This window comes from Musa acuminata, chromosome BXJ3-4 (assembly GCF_036884655.1).
Source record: "Musa acuminata AAA Group cultivar baxijiao chromosome BXJ3-4, Cavendish_Baxijiao_AAA, whole genome shotgun sequence".
NCBI classification, from domain to species: Eukaryota; Viridiplantae; Streptophyta; class Magnoliopsida; order Zingiberales; family Musaceae; genus Musa; species Musa acuminata.
Window position 1 is genome coordinate 36,114,276 of NC_088352.1, and position 24,305 is coordinate 36,138,580.

The window sequence follows — 24,305 nt, forward strand, 5'->3', positions numbered from 1 at the left end:
TGGGCAATAAATCAAAATGAATTATAGTCGATCTGATGCTGATGAGTCCACCTACCGTTCACAGTCAGGTCTAGCAATCGGCAGATGTGTTGATGATGTAGGCAAAATTAATTGGGAAAGAGCATAACCAAATGTTGATGTTCATTGCAAAGAAAAGGTACGAGAGCAGCTGTTGGGATCCATGGATTCATGCACAAGCATCAACAAATACTTTTTGGATGCGCAGAAAAATGTAAAGATAGACTGTAGAGAAAGGTTGATGAAAAGAAGCTGTTAGCATAATTAAATCTGTAATTGATGAATGATTTGTGTTTCTGGAAGCACAGATATCAAAGGGTCCTATCGAACAATAAGGTACATGCATGCATGCCCCCATGCTATTCTATACTTGAAGTCACTCTCACACTTAATTGTGGGAATCTTTCCTCAGCGCAAACTGTACTGCTGTAGGCCACACCGCAAGTCGATTGCAGACCCGTGAACTCTCGTCTTTTGTCTGAGCACATTTCCCTTGCCGTTCCTCATCTGATTTCTAAGCAGCACCGGAAGCTTTTTAGCTATACTGTTCTGAACGATTCATTTATCCTCCCATCTGTGAGTTCCTGCCATTTCTTTCGTCACACATGCAGTGATACTTGTTGTTTCAGTAAATGTATGCTTTGCAGCTTGTACCAAAATATTTGATGTTTTATCCAACTAAAACAATTTTAAAGGATAAACTATGACAGACATGATATCTATCTATATACTGACAGTCCAATAGTTTAGTTTAATTTGCTACTGGTGAGGTTTATTTAAGCTTAATAAAATCCTAATTTTTTGGTTTGAATCAGAGGAAATGAATTGTATGAACAACATGCTTGATAATATCAGATGGATCTTTTAATCCAATTGGTTATATGTTTCTGCAAAATGTCAGGTTTTCAATTGCTGTCATTGTTTTGCAATCATAATGACTATATTATTAGTGAACTAAGTTGAGCTTTAGCAGTTGGATTAGGTAGTAATGGCTCCTTTTACATCTACGAAAACAAGGTTTGCTGCATCCCCACAACCCAAGGCAGCAGAAATCCCTTTCCCTCATCCTTCATGTACTTGGAACTGTAGCTATCAGCAACTCAATGTTTCGTTGGATACAGAATCGAAAAATCCACTCAGAACTTGGGAGTTCGTGAATTGACTTTTGTCCAACCCAATTCTATATGCAATTTACACGCCAGCAATAGATCCTTTTACTAATCAATGAAGAACAAATCCATCATCATCATCAGGAAGGAAAGATGCATTGACAAAGCCTTCGAAACCATTCTCGGAGCAACCCCGGAGAGAGCATTCATGCTTGCATGCAACGCATCGACGAAGGACAGCAGCACTATGTGGGCGTGGAAGAGTCTCCCTCTTCCCAGGATCTTTGGTGCTGCGTCTCAGACCTTCTACTTTGTGTAATACGCTCAGCCAGTACGCGTGGCCTTGACTTCACATTCCTCACGATGGGAGCAGCACTGATTCCCTAAAGCATGCACAAGGATTAGCTGTACGTGTCTGCTAATATTTCCAAGACAGTTCTTCCCCCTTTGACTTCTTCGTCGTCTACACATCATAGATCGACCAAATGTTTCCTCATCCAATGGTTGGTGTAAAGCTAAAGATCTGTTCCATTTACAGCATAAGAAATGCATCAGATCACTCTGTCGCCCCACACAAATTACTGCTGAGTTTCCGGGTCTTGGTCTCCCACACCAAACTTCTAACTCAAGTCTTTGTCACCGAGTTTGACTAAGAGTCAGCTACCTACCTACGAGTTTGCACGCTCTCACAGTTGACTGGGTTGTGTCATCGAAACCGGATCCCGATGAGCTCGTTAATTTCTTACATGAAATCGTATCATGCATACACAGTGATTTAACGTGACACTTATGCAACACCATTACTTGTCAAGCAAATATAATATCTCAAATTTTAGTAGATCACCGAGTACCACGTCAGTGCATGTGAGAACCACAAATGCTACTGCACCATCACCAACTCACCAAAAAAATAATCATAATAATAAACGAGACAATTATCGAAACATTGTAATTCGTTTTATGAGATGAGTTTCCAGATAAAGAGAAACATTTGGTAGAAGACGAAAAGGAGGGACTGTTTCTTACCCCTAACAAATCTACAGCAGACGCCTAAATCTACCCATTCCTCGGGAGGCACATCTCCAATGGTGAGAGGAAAAAGGTGCAGTAGGACCACTCAGAGTAGAGCCTCGCATTCTGTGCTCTGATGATGTTCCCGCTGCCAACACAGAGAAAGAGACGTTCCGTGGTGACAGCATGTGCAATCTTACCAATCATTTCCTCTCTCATGGTACACTCCTCATGCAAAATGCAATTACCGATACGTCCTACAGAACTGGGTAGCAGTGATTTTGTTCTGAACAGTGACAGGGCTTCACTGCTGTAAAGGTTGTCGATCACAGTGACTGTGAGAGAAGAGATAGCAGCGTTGAGCAAACAGCCTAGTTGGAACAGGAAAATGTACTCTTGCCTGACCTGGCCGTGCTTATCTTTCGGCTGAGGATAAATGGAACACATGCTTAGGTTTCTGATAATAATGCATGTACTCGCCTTGAAGATTTTGTACAACAGTCAACAAGATCAACGCAATTGACATGATCAATACTGTTAAGAACTGCATTTTGTCGAAGTTAATTGCTGAAGATAGTTAATTAACTGATCAAAGAAAAGGTGATTAACATCATAATTAGTTTAATCGAAGTCCCCATCAAGGACTTGTCGAGTGCGTTTTTTGTTCTCCCTTGAACTGATCTTGCAAACTAGGATCGGTCATACAAAAACCTTACACGCAATGTGGCTGCCTAGGCTTTCCAAAGAGATCATGTGATGCATTGTATTCGGTTGATAATAGTATAGCCAATAGATATCGGCCAGAAGAATTCGCTTAAAGATCTTATCGACTCTGATGTATGCACTTAATTCTATCTCTTCAAAGAATCGAATGTGGTGTTATGATCCGATCATATATTAAATTACATCATATAATAAAAAGATAAAACAAAATCTCTTTAGATATATTATGAAAAAATATCGTCGATGTTCTACTCAGTCTGATATGGTTCAAATCCGTATATGCAAGGTTATCCGAGATGTCTCCGAGATGAAAATACTGACCTCCCCATATATCATATATATATATATAAATATCATGATTATAAGATGTTTTCTAATCTAATCCCTCCGATACTCAAGTTAATAACTCGAGAAAGATAAGTGTGATGATCAACGATGAAAAATAATGACCCCATGCAACTATGCTAAAAATAAATTTTTATACTTAATCGTAGAGAGACAAAATATTTTGTAGAATATTCTGTAGGAAGACAACCCTTAATCATCTCTAACAATAGCAACGAAGACAACTTGTAATTATTTGCCTCGGACCCTTGTCCATATAGATAAACCGATTATGGACGATTTCTATCTCCTTCTTCAAGCCTAAACATCATACGGAGGTTACACGTGGAATAATGATTGATCGATAATATTCTTCATATCAAGATAGAAAACTCATTTTCCTCTTCTCTTTCTCTAAAAAAAATTATAATGATAGACTTTCGAGAGATCCATCTTTTACGCATGAAAAACTAATATTGTAACGATATCTTCCACTAAAGAAAAATGGGAAGATACGTAGGACACCGGTTTATTAGTTTCAATCATCTGAAAATTGTTAGGTGTAGAACGGCTCAAAAGAAAAGGTGTCTACTCGTAGACGACCTGTTTTGTATCCAACCTATGCCACCAAGAAGACAACCAAACAGGGAATCTTAGGGCTAGTGAGTTGGATATTGAAGTACTGTTGCCATGTCAAAACCTTGTCCCACTAAACTACAAGAGAATGACACTTTATACATGTGAACTGTGGAAACAGATTCGTCACGTAGTCGCTACGAATTCTTTGTTGGAATGAATGTCTTGTGGATTAATCTTTTTTTGCTCGACTTATGTTTCTCCATGCCATACTAATGGACAAAATGCCTTTTGCACGGAATTCCTCCTGCCTAATAGGTTTAACTTGGAACGTATATACTAGACCATATTCTAAGTAATTATAGGGTGATAGAGTCCAAATCCTAGTCGGCTACAACGTTAAATTAGGGTTTCTTGACGGCCGAGTTTGACTTCATTTACTTGACTTCACCAAATCTCCGGCATTGCTGATTTTTTGGGCTGGTGTTGGCTTGGATCACACTGTCATCAGTAGGTCCCAACTATCTCCTATCATACATCTACTAAATGACAAGTGGGACTAAAGAATAATTCCTGAGGAATGCTATCAAAATTTGAGTAGGAATTCCTATCTACATCAAAGAGAGAGAGAGAGAGAGAGAGAGAGATCCAATGTAACTTCGTTTATCCTTGTTTTGGTTTCAACAACTCCATTAATCTTTCATTTACATGCAATAAGTGAAAACTTCCTAATGAAAATTAATGTCATACCAATCCAGATTATATATAGCATTCTCAGATGAATTTATCAAGTCATGATGAAGCTCCTCTTAAAGTCCAAATATTACATCCTAATATAAATCCAGCCTAATGAATCCATCATGTGAGTAAATTGGAGTCACTAAGATTTGCAGGGTATAATCCAGGAGTATGTTTGGAAGAATAAATAATATTCTATAAAATTTTCCCTATAGTCGACCTCGCAGTTAAAAAAATAAAAAAAATAATTTCAATAAATTAGCTAATTTTTTTTTCCAATAAGTTGTGCATTAAGACAGATTAAAATGACAAAAAGAAAATTTATACAATATTCTGTTTATCAAGATGATTAATTTTTCTAGATGTTTTGCATCCCTCCATTTGAACCTCAAACACAAAACTCAGTGCATTTTTTTCTGCAAAATCTGGATTATGCTATGATTCACAATCCATTCAGTCTTTGGACATTATTGGTCTGTTATTTCTTAGTTTATTAATGTTACATTATGTATTGTAGAGCTTCTGGATTTTTTAATCAGATCTTTTATCCATGGCCTTTTTTTTTTACCCCACAATCAGAAACTTAATTCCATCTTGAAATAATATATTTATTTTTTTCGTGACATCTGTCAAGGAGACCCATGTTTCATGTGGTGGTAGTAGAAATGTTGTCCTTGTATGTGTATATATTATTTTTATTTTTATTTATTTATTTATTTATTCTCTACTCAGCAAGCGAAGAATCAACAAGTCTTGCATCGTTTTGTATATTGCTAGCAAGGCTAAGCACCATGTTGTAAGGCCTCTCAGTCATTTTCCAGGTTCAAGTCATAGGAGAGATTTGAGCAAAAGAAGATTCTATATGATTGAGACATATTCTGTGAGAGAGAATTATGTAGATCTTATGATTGACTATTTATCACATGTACACTGAGGTTGTAACTTCAAATCCATCCGAGTAGTCCATGGATATATCTGCACCAAAGAATTAATGCAGTAGCTAAGCTTGTAAGGATAATTATTGTTCATGTGTGCTTGACATTATTTTTCTCGGTAATAATAATATATGTAAATACATATATGTGTGAAATTGGTGATTAGGGTATGTCTTGGTCCCAAAATGGGTGAAAGGAATGGCCTACGAACTGCAGTCGGTGGACCGATTCCTTGTGCCCACGTAAGGACAAGCTTTGCCTGCGTTGGACCCCTATCCGCTGTACAACACTCATCAACCCCTCTCTCTCTCTCTCTCTCTCTCTGGAATTTAAACATTTTGTAGGCATTCGTTTTCTGTGGTGCAAAGGATCGAGGAAATAAAAGAGGGAAGAGGATAGGAAACCTCAGCAGTGTGGAAGAAGGGAGAAGGAAAAGCATGACAAGGAAGTGAAAGATATGGCACAACCACCACCACCGTTAGCCTCCACCCTTCTGTACGCAGCTGACAGTATGTAGAGGAGTAATAGAAGGTATTTGATTTGGAGACACTTCTTCTCCTTTTCTTTTTTCTTTCTTCACCTCTTTTGTTGTGACACCCTAACTTTATTTGTTCCTTCCCTCTCTACCAGTACTGAGCGCAACTGTTTGTTCTGATTTCCAGCTCTCCTTGTTCTTTTGTGATAATCCAGCAAGAGAGATTCGGAGGGTTTTCTTGAGGTCTGTCTGCTGGGTGCTTCAGATCGATATCCTTGTCTTCCGATTTTGGTTCTTTTCTTCTCCCAGAGATCGAGAGGAGGGGGGGAGAGGGCATGGTTGCATGTTGGGTAGTGGGAACTTTTGTTTTGGTCGTAGTTGGACTATCCGCTAAAATTGGCAGAAGCCAAACCAAAGGCATGAGGTGAGCAAGAAGAAACAAGAGGAAGAGCACCATCAACAGCAAGTAAAAAGGGGGGGTGTTGCTGCTGGTGATATAATTGTTGTTATTTTAGCTTGTTTTATGAGTTGAGATGGCATCAGCTTCTTCGTCGTCGCCCTTCTTTGGAGTCAGAGAGGACGAGCATCACACCCAGGTGATGCAACAACAGTCCTCTTCAGCACCGCCACCACAAGCCGCAGCGCCGGTGAAGAAGAGGCGGAGTCTTCCCGGAAATCCATGCAAGTACCCAACATGCTTGTTACACAAATCATGCATGATATGTGATTCACAAAGGCGGATGAGCCAACCCCTCCCAATTTTGTGCTTCGGATGCCTTGTGGATCCTAAAAATTTCATCCGGTCAAAGAAATTCTTGGAAACCCTAATTCAGTATTCTGGTTTTCGCTTGATCCGTGAATTGGGGATTCCAACTCTTCTCTATATATGTTTCTTATTTCTTTACATCTCCTTCTTCACAATTATGCTCACCAAATTGGGGGTTCTTCGGCTTCAGACATGTGTTTCCATCTATTTTCGACCCGATGTACTCTGCATGAAATGAATTCTCCTCCTCTCATCTCGGCTTCCTTCTAGTTTTGTTTTCTGATTTTACTGTAATCAGCTCAAAAATCACACGAACTGCTGTTTTCTGTAAGGTCTCCTCCTCTTCCGCTTGTATCCGTAACATTGGTTTCCTCCTCTTTGAACAGTAATTGTGTCTTCAGATTTATGTAGATCTTCGATCCTCATCAAACCTTGTGCATGTGTAATGCATTATTCTATCAACATGCATCTGATTGATTAATCATAACCACGACCAAATCCACGTGCTCTAGCAGATCCGGATGCGGATGTTATCGCGCTCTCTCCGAGGACGCTGCTGGCGACCAACCGCTTCATCTGCGAGGTCTGCAACAAGGGGTTCCAGCGGGAGCAGAATCTGCAGCTGCACCGCCGCGGCCACAACCTGCCGTGGAAGCTCCGCCAGAAGACCACCAAGGAGGTGCGTCGCCGGGTGTACCTGTGCCCGGAGCCGACGTGCGTCCACCACGAGCCCTCTCGCGCCCTCGGCGACCTCACCGGCGTCAAGAAGCACTTCTGCCGCAAGCATGGCGAGAAGAAGTGGAAGTGCGACAAGTGCTCCAAGCGCTACGCCGTCCAGTCCGACCTGAAGGCCCATTCCAAGATATGCGGCACTCGGGAGTACCGCTGCGACTGCGGCACCCTCTTCTCGAGGTTAGTATCTGGTAATGGATCAGATCAGATCAGATCCATTTATCTCAATGATAATACATCCGTTTCCACGATATCACGCGTCGCATGGATTCATCACCATGCCATCATTCAAACTATATCATCATAGATTTCTGTTCTTGATTTTGATACGTGTCAGATAGGTCATCTTGGTTTTGGTGACGACCGCGGGCGCTCTTTGTTGTTCCACCCATTTCTTTCCCTTTCTTTCTGTTGGGAGCTTTGTTTTGTTGTACAGATGTTAGGGTTCCTTAGGGTTATAATTGGGTTCGCAAGAGAAAGAGAGAGAGAGAGAGAGAGAGAGAGAGGGAGAGAGAGTGTGGTTCGTGATGGGAAACGGCTGTAAGAAGCTGCTCCTGCTCCCACGTGAATTGGTCTATGGTACCGCAAAGGTCATGGAGTTTCAACTCAGGAAAAGGTCTACTTTCTTCCTCTCGCTGGGAATCAATGTCACCCTTCTGTTCTCCTTTTATTCTCTCTCCTATTCACATGATGCCATACTGTCAGCTTGCAGGTTTTGTTCTCTAGTCTACTTGGCCAGATATGGGCAGGTCTTTTAATTCAAATCTTTTCAAGGGGTGATATTAGCAAGGCTTCAAACTTGGAAGAATTAAAGTTAGTCGCTCTCCATGATAACATAGCAACAATTCCTCCCATCTCTCTCGGGTCATTAATTGGAAGTTGGAGTTGCATTTGACTTCATTTAAGTGAAATCTTTAAATGGGTTGAAGAGCAGATGGGATTGCAACCAGGGGTTCATTGATTGTAATTTGTTTGTCTACCACATCTGGGGTGATTAAGAGGCTGGTTGGGCGGCTTAGTGGGGAGTTCCAGATTTGTGGGCGTGGCTTTCGTGGTTTTGACACAAGAAGAGTTCATAGGGGTCATGTCGAGTTCCTTGCAAAACAATTCCTCTCTCTCTCGTTGCATTAACTCAAGTCCAAGAGGGGTGCTTTCTTCTCTTCCCTTTTGAGATCTCTCTATGGAGAGTCAATGGGTTGGTTCTGCAACTTGGCTTCTCCAGTAATTTGGCCGCCTTGTGTCATATCTATTCTTTCTCTTGAAGTTGAATACGATCTTTGAAGAGTATTCATTAGTTGGGACACATAAAACTGAGGCCATGAAATCATGTGAAAATCTTGTTTCGATTAGCCAAGAACACTCTGTAGGCATTTTCTTGCTCTAAGTAAACATTTATGTTGACTAGGACATGCAAATCTTAGTAAATTCTTGTAGGAAATGAGCTAAAAGTAATCAGCATCCTTCATTAATCTGTTCTTCTCACTTGAGCAGGCGTGACAGTTTCATCACCCACCGAGCCTTCTGTGACGCCCTAGTGCAGGAGGGTGCGAGGCTTCCGACCGCCCTGAACACTCTCGGCGGCCACTTGTATGGAAACAGCAACATGGTTTTGGGATCAGCTCAAGTGAGTCCACAGATCACGTCGTTGCATGACCAAAGTCGCCCCTCCACTGACCTCCTTTACCTCGGCCGAGCGGGTTCGTCTCAATTCGAACACCTTATCGCTCCATCCAAACCTTTGTCCTTCGGCGCACCTCAGCCCCCTCCTTACTCCTCCCCGTTCTACCTCGGCGGCGGCGGCTCCGACAAAGGCATCAATGGGGACACCCCGTCGCACCACTCCTTGCTTCAGAGTAAGAACTTCCACGGTCTAATGCAACTTCCTGACCTGCAAGGCAATACCACTGGCTCTTCCTCGTCCTCTGCTGCAGCAGCTGCCGGTCTCTTCAACCTGGGCTTCTTCTCCAACGACAGCAACACATGCAGCAACGCCATGAATAAGAACGTCCAGCCGATGCCCGGGGATCAAATTTATGATTCCAATAGAAGCACTGAGCAATCGACGCTCTTTGCCGGAAACCTTGTGGACGAACACATGGCTGGAGGAATAGCTTCTCGCTACAGCACCTTGATTAAGAATGAACCAGTGATGCTCCCCCAGCAGCTGTCAGCCACAGCGTTGCTCCAAAAGGCAGCTCAAATCGGTGCAACATCCAGCGGGGGTTCTTCTTTACTTGGAGGCTTCGGTAGCTCTGCGTCTCCGGGTAAGACAGCGAACTACAGTGCCAGCTTTAGCGGCAGCCATAGCAGTGTTGGAGATGGATTTCGATCTCCAATGGAAAACGAGACTCAGATTCAGCACCTAATGAACTCACTTGCCAGTGGAGGCATGAATGGCCTATTTGGAAGCTCCACGGGGATGGCAGCATTCGAGGGCAGTTGCACCACCGCCGGGGGGCGCCATGGACAAGAGAACACAGGGTTTGGCAGATTCAATGGAAACATGCGTAACATGAACGAGGGTAAGTATAATCTCTCGAGCACCGGAAACCTTGGAGGCTCCGACGGGCTCACCAGGGACTTCCTCGGGGTTGGTAGCATGGTGAGGAGCATGGGGCCCGGGATCTCTCAGAGAGAGCAACATCACGGCATTGATATGAGCCCCTTGGATCCCGATATGAGGTCGGGATCCTCGAGCCGATACTTCGCCGGTGGGAGCTTGCAGTAGAGAGGAAGGCAACAAAAACAAAAGGAAAGATACGAAAGGAAAGAGAAGAGAAGCACAAGTTAATGAGTAGGTAGGTGACTCAACATGATGAACAATGTGCAAATACAGATGTGAGTTATTCTATGTTGAAGTTTTATTAGCATGATAGGATATGTCAAACCTCGTTGCATGTCTCTGGTCTCTTTACTTCATAGCACTAGACTTCTCATGCGTTGCGGGAAAACTTTCTTTCCTTTCTAACTTGTGGTGTGCCATATCTCTTGCATTTTTCTCTTGTAGTGAACACCTCCTTTCTATTTAAGTTCCTCTGGTAGTTGGCTTTGGCTGTTGCTGAGAAAGAGGCATGAAGCGAGTAAATCTTCTTGTCATCTGTAGTAGATACGCATCTTGGTGTTCAGAGAGCAGTGACGTACACTTGTTTCTGGCCTGCTCTTCGCACAGTGGGCATCTGTTTTAGTGTTTCCTTGTCGTTCCCCGTGTCCTCTCTGCATGCACGTACCGCGTTGCACAGTGGGAGGAGGAGAGAGAGAGAGAGAGAACAAGAAAAAGGAGACAAGGGTTTGGTAAATCTTTCTTTCAGCGTGCCGGGAATGTCATTAAGTTTTCTACTCTTAGATTCCATTGTGAGCTATCATCGGATTTGGACGTACTGATGAAACCTGCTTGATTCCGAGACCCCACTTGTTGAATCATGCACTGGCACTGTCACTTTGACCACTTACCCAAGCCAAACTCACTACCCTGCTATGTTTCTTTCTCCTTCGTTCCCTCAATTCTATCACCTCTCTCTTGAAAATTTTCCGAGATCGTCATTGTTCTACCTCCATTTCTCCATCATGCATAGTGCTGCATGACTGATGCTCTCTTTTGAAGGTTTAAGACGTTGTCTAACCACGAAGAACATGCAGTACCTCTATAAGTTCACATGATGGACAGTAGATGTTGCACTGCAGTCAAATTCCGTAAATGTTTCATGTAGCCGGCATCACAGCAATAGGTCTTTGATAGATATCCAGGGCTGCGTCCTCTGCTGCTTACCATAGTACTTGTTTGCTCCGGAAAACAATAGCTAGATTTATCTTTTTGGATGGTATTTGTCCTTTTCCACACTTTGCTGATACATCATCTCACATTCGCAGAGGCACCACAAAAGATACAACATGTGACTTATGTTCTACTTATATTAGGAGGAGAGAGACGAATTATCGAATCAATATTTGGCGTACTCCCACTATATCGTTAGGAAAACTCTTACTGAGAAAGAATATATCGGGAATACTGTGATTAAATTATTGTTGCTCTATAACAAAATTCTTTTGGTTGATCAATTTCAATGTTCATGTGTGTGTATCACCAAAGCAATTGTTATATCATGATGAACAACAGATGTTAAAGTTAGACGGAGTGAAATGATTAAGATTACCTGTACAGAGACAGAAAGATTCATGTAGTTTGACGATAAAGAGTTGGAATATTATGACTTGGTGGAATTCTTTTTACCTCTTCCAAAATTTACTGAATATTCTGACTAGTATTTAGCCGGGCCACGATTTCCGGCCCAAACGGGCCGGACCGAATCGGCCTAAAGGTCCAAGATGAACCCGGCTCATTTTTAGGGTAAAGCAACGTTAGTTCCGCGATTACGAAGATCTTCAAATGATCATTTGGAGAGCGATTTGGTAAAGACGTTTGTAATACTATATATATACTTTTGGAGATAAGTCACGATTTGGTTAGAAGATCTTCAAATGATCATTTGGAGAGCGATTTGGTAAAGATGTTTGTAATATTTATTATCTTTGCTCTTGATATGATCAGACTCATTTAGGACACCTTTTTTTTTTTTTTTGGATAAAATGATATTCAATTTCAATATACTTAGTTCTTATATGATAAATTAGATTTGTAGTCAACTTCAAGACACCTTGATTGTCACACTACAAAATAGTTAATTTATTAATTTGATGACAAACATCCTTGATTAAACACCTTAATCGTATACGGTTGAGCAACAAATAAAGAAGTTTTGCATTATGCTTTGATTGTAGAAAAAGAGATCGATTATTATCTTTTACTACACCATGAGATATAAGCAGAACCATATAAAAAGATATAGTCATATGCATAACCATATAATTCAATATGTATGCCCTTCTTATAGAATAATCTCAAATTAATGGTAGAATTCGTATATTTTAAAATTCTCTTTATTGTATCAAGATGTGGCTTCCTTAGAGATTGCACAAGATAACTTACAAAACCAATTGAAAATATAATATATGATCTTATAATTGTTAAATAGATAAGATTATAAATAAAATAAAATAAAAAATCGAGGGTCAGAAAAACCTTACCATCTTTACAACTAAGCTTTATATTTGCATTAAGTGGAGTAGAAACCTTTTTACTTTTGGTAATTCTAAATCTTTCAAAAAAAAATTTACATAATTTGTTTGAGGGATAAATATATATTCTTTTGTATTCATCACCTCTATACTAGGAAGAATCTCTAAGATTTTCATTTCAAACCAGAGGGAAAGATTATTATGAAGCTTTGAAATATCTATTTCATTATTACCACAAAAATATAGAGGTGATAATCATATTATCCACGTATAGATGAACGATAAGATGTAGGTTTCCTTGCTTTTTAATAAATAAGTTAAGATTTGAATAAGAAGATTAATAACCACAAAAATATAAGTATTGAGAAATTTCTTCGTATCATGCTCTAGGAATTTGCTTTTAACTCATAGAGAGTCTTCTTGAGCTTGCAAACATAATTTGGTTTGAAAATAAAAATATATCTCGATAGTTGTTTGATATAAATGTTTTTGTTAATTTAACAATATAGGAAAATATTTTTCACAATTAATTGCCAAAGCTTCCTTCTAAACTTAGCTGCTAGAGCAATTACCATCCTGATAGATGTCATCATTGTTACATAACTAAAAGTTTTCTCATAATATTCTTTATATTTTTGAGAAAATGTTCTTACAACAAGTCTTACCTTATAGCAATCTATACTTCTATCTAACTTATGTTTCACCTTATAGACCCATTTACATGTAATTAAATCTATATTTGTAGGACTTCACATAATATCTCAATATTCATTTTTATGAAGAGTCTTTATTTTTTCATTCATAGCATCTTCTCACTCCTTAATGCCTTTGACTTCATCAAAACAAGCAGGCATAGGATCACTAATTGATTCAAGAAAAAAGCATGACATACTTATATTGTCTCTATCTCTATAACATGCTAGTTTGATAATTGTTGTTTTTTTATCTTCTCAATGTTGAAATTTTCTTTTTATGAACATCATAACTCTTATCATTTTACTCTATAGTTGGTGATGAAAAAATAATAGAAGTAGATACAGATAATGAAAATGAGTCAAAATCTATAAGAGCACTAGATAATAAAGAAAACTCAACCACATGTTTTGAACATATATCACTTTCATTATTGTGATTGATATTTTTAAAAGAAATTACATGTAGAGGTTAATAAGAGAAAATTTTCTCAAACACAACAACTCGAGATATCACATACCTATGTGTTTATGGATCCATGTATTTTCAACATTTTTTTCCTTTCATTATTACCAATAAATATATATTTATTAGCCTTAGCATCAAGATTGTTTCTCTGAGAGTCTGATATGTGAACATAGCACGGAGGACCAAATACTCTAAAATGTTTAACATTTAGTTTTTTACCAAGCATGAGCTCAGGTGAAAATTTTGTTGAATCTCATATTTTGATGATGAAACCACTTGATATATGTCTATGATTTAATCTGCGTTTTGAGTGACGTAGGATGCTTCGATTAGGATGAGACAATTAAAGCAGAAAAATCATGTTGTGCCAGATGAACATGTCAGAAGATTGGACGTCGGGCCGGTGGATCGGTCAACGTATCGACAGAAGTCTTTGGGTAGTGGACTTAGGCATCGGGCCAAGAAGAGCGGGTATTGTGCCAAGGATATCGGAGTTGCGGAGTCAACTGGCCGATTGGGTAATAGGCTGCAGGAGAGGACGATGCGCTGAAGAATCGGACGAAGCGTCGAGGGACCAATGACATGTCGGACAACTTGGTTAATTGCTTAGGATTAATTGTCTCGATCGAAGTTTTGTTTTAAGTGTGCAAGATTAACTACGATGGAAGAAACAAAAGTAGCAGGAGTTGCGCCAGAGTCAAGTCAATGATCACGTTGGGAGTTCGAGAGTTCGACGGAAGTTCGGATAGTCGTCGGAGGTTCTGCGGGAATAGATCCGAGAAGTCCAGGAGCTTGCCAAGCGAAGCTCGTCGGAACTTGCCAAGTGGATCGTCGCAAAGTCCAGGAGTTTGCCGGAAGTCCGCAGGAGCATCACTGAGGGTTCATCGGATGATCGACGGAAGTTTGCCGAAAACTCGCCAGAAGAAGTGATTGACGCACCGAAGCAAAGCTGCAGAAATTGTCTTAGAATTAATCGTAGTTAGCACGTTGATTAAGTTGGAAATGGGAGGTGATCCCATTAGCTTAATCTTGGGGCATTTGGGCCCCTGAAAAACCAAAATTGGGCCGAATGGAGCTACCCATTCGGACCCTGATTGCACCAGGAGGTGCAACCGCCCAAGCCAGGAGGTAGCACCACCTGGGCTAAGTCTCCTAGGGAGATTGGGCGGTGCAACCGCCCCAGCCAGGAGGTGGCACCGCCTGGGCTCAGTCTCCGAGCGAGACTGGGCGGTGCAACTTCCCCTGACAGAGGTAGCACCGCCTGAGCTCGGTCTTTGAGCTATGGCAGGAGAGGTGCAATCGCCTCTGTCAGGAGGTGGCACAGCTTGGGGCTTAGTCTCCAAGCCAGACTCAGGCGGTGCAACCGCCCTTGACAGAGAGGTGCAATCGCCTGGGCTCAGTCTCCGAGCTCTGCCAGGCGGTGCAACCTCTCCAATCAAGAGGTGCAACCGCCTCATCCCGGAATTCCGGGATTTGATCGTTTTGAGCTCCAAATTTGAACTGGGTTGGGGCCTATAAATACCCCACCCATTCAGCACAGAAAGTATATAGACCTACACCGAAATATTGATCTTTTCTGTGATTCTCGAGCTCAAAATTGTTGTAAAAGCCCAAAAGTTCTCCCTCTGTTCTTCAAGTTTTGAGTTGTAAAGAGAGGAGAGAAAGGTTCTGTAAGGGTTGTCTCCTGAGCCCGTCAAAAGGAGTGAAACTGTAAAAGGGCAGTTGGCCTTCGCCTATTGAAGGAAGGCCTCTAGTTGACGTCGGTGACCTCGTCGGTGGAGGAAGCCAAAAGTGGAGTAGGTCAAGACTGACCGAACCACTCTAAATCTCTGGTTTGCTTTTACTTTGAGCACTTTATCATTACTGCAAACCTCCTACATAGCTACTGCCCTCTGTGCTTTTATGAACGAGTTTCTAAGTTCTGATCTTTCTGAATCTGCATTTAGACGTAAATCGGTGTTTTCATACGATCATTACATTGCAGTTTATGTTTATGTTTTGATTCCATTTATAACTACAAACTGTCTTCTGCGCTTTTACGAACGAGTTTCTAAGTTCATATCTTTCTGAAACTACGTTTAGACGTAAAACTGTGTTTAGACGTAAACTGCGCAAACTGCGTTTAGACGCAAACTGCGTTTAGACGTAAACTACGTTTAGACATAAAACTGCGTAAACTACATTTAGACGTAAAACTGCGTTTAGACGCAAACTGCGTTTAAACGTATAACTGCGTTTAGACATAAAACTACGTTTAGACGCAAACTGCATTTAGACGCAAACTGCGTTTAGACGTAAACTATGCTTAATCTTAAATAATCTTACAATCGACTTTTATCATATTGATTAGAGTAAAAGGAATTCGATTAATAACATAGGTTGTGCATATCATACTTTCTACCCATAACGCTTTAGGTAAATTTTTTTGTATGAAACCAATTATAAGTCTCCACAAGATATCAAATCTTTTATTCTACCACTTCATTTTATTATGGTATATTTACACGTGGGTTCTCGTTGTAACTTTTATCGATGAGTAACCTTTTAATTTTTGTTCCAAGAACACTTTCAACTATTAACCTAAACTTTTAAAATTATAAAAAGACCTTTGATTTTTTCTTCATGACCTAAGTAAAATTTATAAAATCATTAATAAAGAAAATATATAAATAGAACATGAATAAGATGCACTTTGAGTATGATCCATTAGATCATTACGAATAAGCTCCAAGAGAAATTTATACCTTGAAAGTGATATATCATAAGGTTATTTGTATGCTTTGCCATAATAATAACCTCCAAGAGAAATTTATACCTTGAAAGTGATCTATCATAAGGTTATTTGTATGCTTTGCCATATTAATAACCTCCTTAAACTTTATTACTACTAAAAGTAGTAAGATTAGGAAGAGAAAATTTATATGACAAGTCTAGCGTGTCAGATTGATGCACCATCATTTGTATAAGAGTTAAATACTGAGAAAATATATAAATCTTTGATCTTTTTATCAATATGTACTACATTTGTATTTAATTTTTTTATGTTATCTAGATACTTGATTTTATTAGGATAAAAGAAGTATATAGTTTTCAACATCGATTATATTTACAATAGAAAAGATTTTTTTCTCCGAACCTAAAACATGTTACACAATCTTCGATGTAATAATATCATTATCTTTGTTTGAAATTATGGTGCCTTCCTTCTTCACTTGGTGAATAATATTATTTATCATGCTAATTACATCATCACCTTTATATTAATGAAGATTGATAAATTTGATACCATCATGTGACCATATTTTAAATTAATTATCTAGTAATGTTTCAAGTTGATGGATGTTATGGTTTCAGTAGTTTCAGTCATAAAAATTTGCTCGAATTTTTCTTAGTAACATTGGAACAATTATTTTTATTTATAATATTTTCTCATATAATCGTAACACAATAAATTTTTTTGATATGGTCAACTTGCCCCCACCTATTACTTTGGCTTTGGCTTGCTAAGTATTATTATTATTTTTTTATCATTATTATTTTTTATTTATAAAAAGTACATTTATATCTCTCGTAAAGTAAAAACTTCTACTATTTGATGAGCTAAGGATTCCTGAGAAGCAATTTTTTTTTTTAATTCTACTAAAGATGATTGTTGAACCTATCATGTAATATAACAAATATATTCTTTTCAAAGATCATAAATAATATAATATTTCATTTGAACATTTGAAATAGGTTTATTTGGATTTAGTGATATATCTAGATATAAATTTTTAATCTTTAAAAAGTATTAAAAAATTAAATGATAATTTTGGATAGTATTTACTAAATCATTCTCCAAATAAAAGTCGAGTTATATTATTTTTGTTAAGCAATGCATCAAGAGTTATCTAAATCTCTAAAACCGATTTACAACTAATAATATGTTCAAAGATATAATGAAAAATGAATATGTTGAACTTAAATTCAGGTTTTGCATTTAATGTTCTTTCATCTAAGCATCTGGTATTGTTGTTGCATTACCACCAACCATATACCATAGATATTTCGTTATGAGATAGGACTCCAAATAAGTCTTCTAGAACTTGTAGTTAGATTGATTGAAAAGTTTAATACCAAACCCATTAATTCGATCATTATAATCTATAATAAAAAAGATCTTGAAGATCTTAAAATACAAATTATCACATTTTGACTTTGATACCATGTGAAGAAAGGAAGAGATCACATATGAGTGTAACAAGTAGTAATAACAATGTACTACTAGTTTAAGATCAAATCAAATAGAAAAAAAAATCAAGCTTAAGAAAAAAATATATTTAATTTTTTTTAAAATAATTATAGAATCATGAATTACTGTCTTATAATCTTGAACGCTTAGACTTAGATAAATCTTATAGATATAATCTATTTATAGATATTAAATAATAATTTAAAATAAAAAAAAAGTATTATCTTTAAAATTTTATATAATGAATTTATTTAAAATAAAAAGATAAGAATCTAAAATCTTTCCATAGATAAAGTTAGGATCAACAGCTCCTCCTCCCTTATTAACAACCCTTCAGCAACACCACTCTCCCTGCTGTTACTTTACAGATCTGATCGAGCCGCTCTGAGCCCTCCTTCCTCGCGTCGACAAAAGCAGGAGCCTCTGCTCCACCTTGCGCTTGGGCTGCAGCGATAGGCTGATCCCCCGCCGCCCGATGTGTCTGTTTGAGGCGGAGGGATCGATCGCACCACGGGTTCGGCACAGCGGTGATTTGGCGACACTGCAACAGCAGTTCGATGACATTTGTGCTCGGATTGCAGATGACATGTTTCTGCCGTCAATGGGCTGAGAGTTTACTGACTGAGGATTTGGAATGGTGAGAAGAAGCTACACTTTTAGATCTCATCAGCAAGTAGGAGAGGAACAATGTCGATACAGAGTTGTCGTTGTCTGTGATATCTATTGCATGCATTATTGCACATTTCAATGGGTGGACTCCACGAAAAAGAGGAGGCCCCCAATAGACAGCAGAGTGCCTTCGATCTCGGCCAGATTCCCACTCTATTTACAAGATCATTGAATGTTTCTAGCACTCAAACCTGCAGTGGCCGCGACTAACATCTCTCAGAGAGAATACCAAGCCATCTGCCTGACATCACCATGATCCAGAACCGATATCCTATGTCGGCAGTAGTAAGTGTGCCACAGGAGAAACTGGTTGTGCGTCGACCAAAGAAGCAATGGCTCGACATGCACCGACTGCATTCAATGCTTCGGTGAGGTGAAGCTACTGTTCATGCCCGACCAATTCATAGTATGTCGAGTGTGCCATGGTACCATGCAGCTACATACACCAATTCGCATCTTGGGCGGTTTGCGCCTCGAGGAGGAGGCTACCACTAATATCAGATCGACAACCCTCACTGCGAGCTGCAACTATCCACCGACGAAGGCGAGGTGAGGTTTCGCGGCGCTCTGCAAGCTTATAGTTGCAGACCGTCGCGCCTCGGCGGAACGCAGCTACGCGTGACCAAATGGCTGCACCAAAAACTGCGTCTGCAATGTACACAGCAGATTGCAAAGGATAGAGTCTCGATGCCACGCCTTTAAGGACATGGTGGTGGCTCGATGTGACCGAGTAACGATGTTGAAGACCATGGCTGCAACATCCATGTTTCAGCGACGCAAAGGGGCATGTCAACGGAGAACTCGATTACCTCATCGAGGTGCAGTAGGAGCTTGGCGAGCTGCAACTGTTGGCATGCTCCAACAGGGTTGGCATACCCGAACCTCGTCGGGGACTACATCGGACCTTCTTCGCATGGCAATACTATTATGGCTGGTCAGCAGCAGGATGACCGGTTATGCTCTAATAAAATGAAGCAACAGCTCAACATGGCACATATTATGGCTGCAAAGACTGTTTGCAGCAATCTAGCAACCATGTGGGCATGTCTGACCTGCAGCCTCAGCTGACCATCCACAAAGATTCACCATTGACAAGTTGAAGTTGCATTCTGGGGTGGTGGAGCTACTGGAGGGTCACTGATGTTTCGCTCAGGCGAAGTGGCGACTCGGCATGGCCTGACTTGCAACTGCAACCTACTGTACCTCGACAATAATATAACATGCCTCGACAATACGCACCGACAGCTTGGCATAACTCGTAAAGAGTGGGTAGCGCCACACACTAACATTTCGTAACCATCGAGCAGTAACGAAGGAGCTAATATACCTACGAGATCTGTCATATCACATGCTTCAACAAGACCGCAAAATTTCCGAAGGAAAGCAGATGGACACAACCACCTATCAGGGAAGTATCTTCATTAAAATCATTATGTTTCTATTACTTACATGATTGATCACATAAGCATGACAATAACTCGATATGTTCGAGGGTTAATTTGGCAATGCATAAAATGATAGCTAGGCTGGTCAAGAATATAGAACCACTTACAATAAGATTGAATGAAGGTGTTTATCAACACAATCCTAGATCATTAGTACCATGCTCGATTGTATCGGCTTATTGTGTCTTCTTGTTTTCTGTCATCCTCTATTATTCTTCATTGTTCTCTATTGTGCCTAACCTTGTTGGCCTATTATGCTCCCTTATTCTCTACCATTCTCTACTATATCTAGTCTTATCGGTCAATTGTGTCTCCACGTTCAAAGTCATTCTCTGTTGTTTTCCATCGTGCTCGACCTCCTTAGCCCTTTGTGCATCAACTCTTCATTGCACGAATAGCCTTGTCGACCAATTGCACACCACATTGTACAATATCGTATCCAGCCTTATCAGCCCATAATGTGCCACTTGTTTGGATTGGACACATCTAATAATATTAGACTAATTCTTTTACGACCTAATTCTATTACATTCCTTAGCTCTAGAAGTAGGGGGGAGGTGGTGGGGTGCGCATATATTATGAGAAAAATTGATATGAATGCCACTTCAACAATCATCCTCCCTAATCACCATCGATCATGGGAGCAATTGTCTAAGGAACCCACTATAAAAGGGCTCCTTAGATATATTTTTAGAGATATTTTCTAGTGCTATTCAAGTCGTTGATCGGATCATCTCTAACTTAAATATCGGAAGGATATTTGTTAGAAACGCCCCTATGCAGTTTTGCAGGGTTCGATCGTCTTAGAGTCAGATGAGTTCAGTACTTCAAGATTGGACGAATGTGGTGTTAGCCAAGATTGGCTTGATTGTTTTGGTAATTGTATCAACTTCTTTTTGCTCTATGATAAAGAGTTGCCTTTTTGAATCAACACGATCAAGCTTTCGAAATTATTCTCGGGTATGAATGTTGAGGTTAAGTGCATTAAGGTTTCACTTGCTATTCAAACTAGAGAGAGTTTATGAAAGGAACAAAATACTATCGTAAAGAATACCCTAGTAAGAGAGAGCTCATGAGAGTATTATGATTGCTTAATAAATTGATATAAGGAAGACCGAGAAGTTTAGGGGTATTAATAAATTTTTTGAATTTTTTTTTTCAAAATGGCCTCAACTAATTAATATTTAACTCTCAGAAAGGGAATGTTTATTTTTTATTTTTTTAAATTATAAAATGATTAAGATATCCATTGAGTCTCAGCTTGAGCTGTTGGGTCCCTCAAATGATCAGTCAATGATCAACTTTGATCGTTGGCCAATATTTTTTCTTAATAATCAATCGATTTAAACTGATATTAAATTAAAATTATTATTTTCCATTCCAATTCCGATTCAGTCCAAAACCAATAAACCATTAGACCTATAAATCACTACAGTGCTTCCCAGTTTCCTCAGTCTCGTAGATTGAGTTCATATATATATATATATATATATATATATTAATGGGGGAGATGGTTACACCACAGCTACTGCTCGGTAGGAAGTGGTAATGGCACTTTGGACCACGATAAATAGGCGTCTAAAGCTGACACAGGCCTATTTCTGCCGACAGCCGCATGCGCCTGTTTCCATCTCTTGTTTCCGGTGGCTGGCCGCCCTCTCCCAGTAAAAGAATCATACCACCACACGATTAAATGAGCTGTGGGCAAACATCTCGCTACCCGGTGGAAACTGCCGGTGACTGGTCTCGAGCTCATCTGCCTCGGTGTCTCGTGCATGTCCAGGTGCCTTTCCATTAATCATTCTGATGGAACCAAACCAACTATTAATTTGGAGTCAGTACTTATCATGGAAAAGACCAAAGACAAGTACAAGGCTAAGCAGAAGTTTCGTCTAATGGAAGTCCTCTCTCTTTCCATCACCATCTGATTCCACCGACTGCCGGAATCGATTGACGAACGTTTTCCTGCATCCGAGCAATTAAAAGGTCTGTCACCGGAGAACAATGTAACCAACAATATAATAAGAATGAGTGTCGTCCTCAAATTACAGAAAGCTAATTCGTTCATTTTAAGAGAGTGATTTTTCTTGGTGGCGCGAGTTGAATGATGAGATTAGGGAACAAAAGAAGCAGCTTTATGTTCCCTCCTCATGCGACTCGTCGCCGGCAATTGCGGCAGCTTTAAGTCCTCTGGTGGAGAGCTTTACTCCTCGATCTTAGCCTTCTTTCTCTGCTCTGTGGCAAAAGAGAAGGAAAATAATTGCTCCGGTATCAGATACGAAATATTCCTTCCTTGCATGACCTGTCCAACGGAAAAAGCTCAACACCGAAAGATAAAAGGTTGTGGTCAGCACGAAGAGAACCACTCGACGGAGCCATCCTTCTCAGAAACATTCATCGAACACCCGTCCAACACTCAATCATGGCCTTCATGCGTTGGATTAGGCAAAATGTCACTGACACACGATCATCATACCCAAAATAAAAATAATCGTTATCCAGTACCATGTGTTGTCAATGGCCGTCGCCGTCCATCAGCAACCCCAACCCCCATTACCCATTGCTGCTGCAATCGTCCCATTCCTTCCTTCACCGTCGCTGTCGCTTCATTATTGCTCCCCGTCATCACTAGTCTTGGATTTAATACCGTTCATCGCCGACAGGTCCCATCCATCATTTCAGACCATTCACCGTCCACCTTCCGAACCCATCGTCCTGGCTAACTCGTTGATCCACTTCTTTTCGCATCCGTGAATTATCCTTTTAGGAACACGTACAGCAATGTTGCCGAGCAAGAAGAGCAATGTCAGGAGAAGGAAACGAACGAATTGGTGGACCAGCATGGTGTCCAGTTGCTTCACTCGCTGTCTTCTTCTTTGATGCAGCTGGCGCGGCCGGCCGCGTGGGCACTGTGTTAGTCACCCCTGATGGGACTTCATGGGTCGACGTCATTCCCGCAGGAAGGAGGAGCGAAACCCGCCGCGTCATCCATGGAGCGACTCCCGGGTGATTCGGCTTGCATCTCACGATGCTGCATAAAATGGAAAGGGATTTTGGCTCTCAAGTCTCAGCCGATAAAATCCAAATTAGCATTATTAATCGGATAGAGAGTATTCAAATATGTACACAATTCAATTTCAGATGGGGATAGAAAGTAATAAACAACTATGTATTTCTCTTTGTCCAATCACAATTACAGTTCCACTGGCAAGTCTGTCAGTACAACTTCTTCTTGGAATGAAAGTACTAACATGTTCGGATTAAAAAAAACGTCCGATGTGTTTTAATATTAAGTATGAGGATGGAGGATTAAAAAATTTAGTATCGTAATTTTTTATTGGTGCAATTATTATGATTCCCCGATTAATTTAGAGGTACCCTACCGAACACCACCACTACTTCGGACTCCTAATCCATGTGAGAATAACTTTTCATTAATTATATATATATATATATATATATATATATGTATATATATATATATATGTATATATATATATATATATGTATATATATATATATATGTATATATATATATGTATATATATATATATGTATATATATATATACATATATATATATATATACATATATATATATACATATATATATATATACATACATATATATATATATACATACATATATATATATATATACATACATATATATATATATATATATATATATACGGTGTTCTCTTTTGTAAAAGCGAGTCGGTAAATACGGATCAATTTTAATTTTATTAGATTCAAGATATCTTTACTCTTCTCTTTTGAGTTAACCTATTAATTTTTTATTTTAATATTTAGAAACTACCGAGCATCAATTTAAATATCTTATCGGAGTAATCTGAAAAATAAATTCGAATCTGAATATTTCGTTTGTTTTTTAAAATATTTAGATTCGGTGCCCCTTACGGCCGCTAAATAAAAACAAGAAAACAGACGTCAGCTTCGCGTTGAAGTTGACCGACGACGGATCGATGCACACCAGTATTTCTTCTGACATCGCCGCTCGTGTTTGTGGCAAATCTAGTTCTTAGATTTCTTTTCCCGGGAGACAAATCTTGCCGACACGTTGATAGATACGTCATGGATCGAAGGTTTTATCCGACGATTCCTAGATTAATATTAGATTAGCATCCTTCATTTCTTGTAATAGGCTGTTTCTATAGCATTGGCTTAAAGACGGAATGAAGGGTGTGGTTAGAGCGCAAAAGGCTTTGGAATTGTGGGGCCCAGAGGCATGCCACCAATGATCGCTCGCCGAGTCATTGCCCGTCGTCGGCCGTGACCGACACTTATTGGCCATTAATG

General features: G+C 39.6%; 1 protein-coding gene across 3 annotated transcripts; it reads left to right on the forward strand.

Annotated features, from left to right (window-relative positions):
- Positions 1-5,800: 5,800 nt before the first annotated feature.
- Positions 5,801-10,473, forward strand: LOC135636273 (protein indeterminate-domain 4, chloroplastic-like). Of its 3 annotated transcripts, none has more exons than XM_065147916.1 (4): positions 5,801-5,965; positions 6,065-6,590; positions 7,191-7,587; positions 8,899-10,473. In XM_065147916.1, the coding sequence occupies exons 2-4, from the start codon at positions 6,443-6,445 to the stop codon at positions 10,133-10,135; spliced, it is 1,782 nt and encodes a 593-aa protein (XP_065003988.1). In that variant the 5' UTR covers positions 5,801-5,965; positions 6,065-6,442; the 3' UTR covers positions 10,136-10,473. The 3 variants fall into 3 exon arrangements, with proteins under 3 accessions (XP_065003988.1, XP_065003987.1, XP_065003989.1); XM_065147915.1 differs by having other exon boundaries at positions 6,097-6,590; XM_065147917.1 differs by having other exon boundaries at positions 6,125-6,590.
- Positions 10,474-24,305: the final 13,832 nt, after the last annotated feature.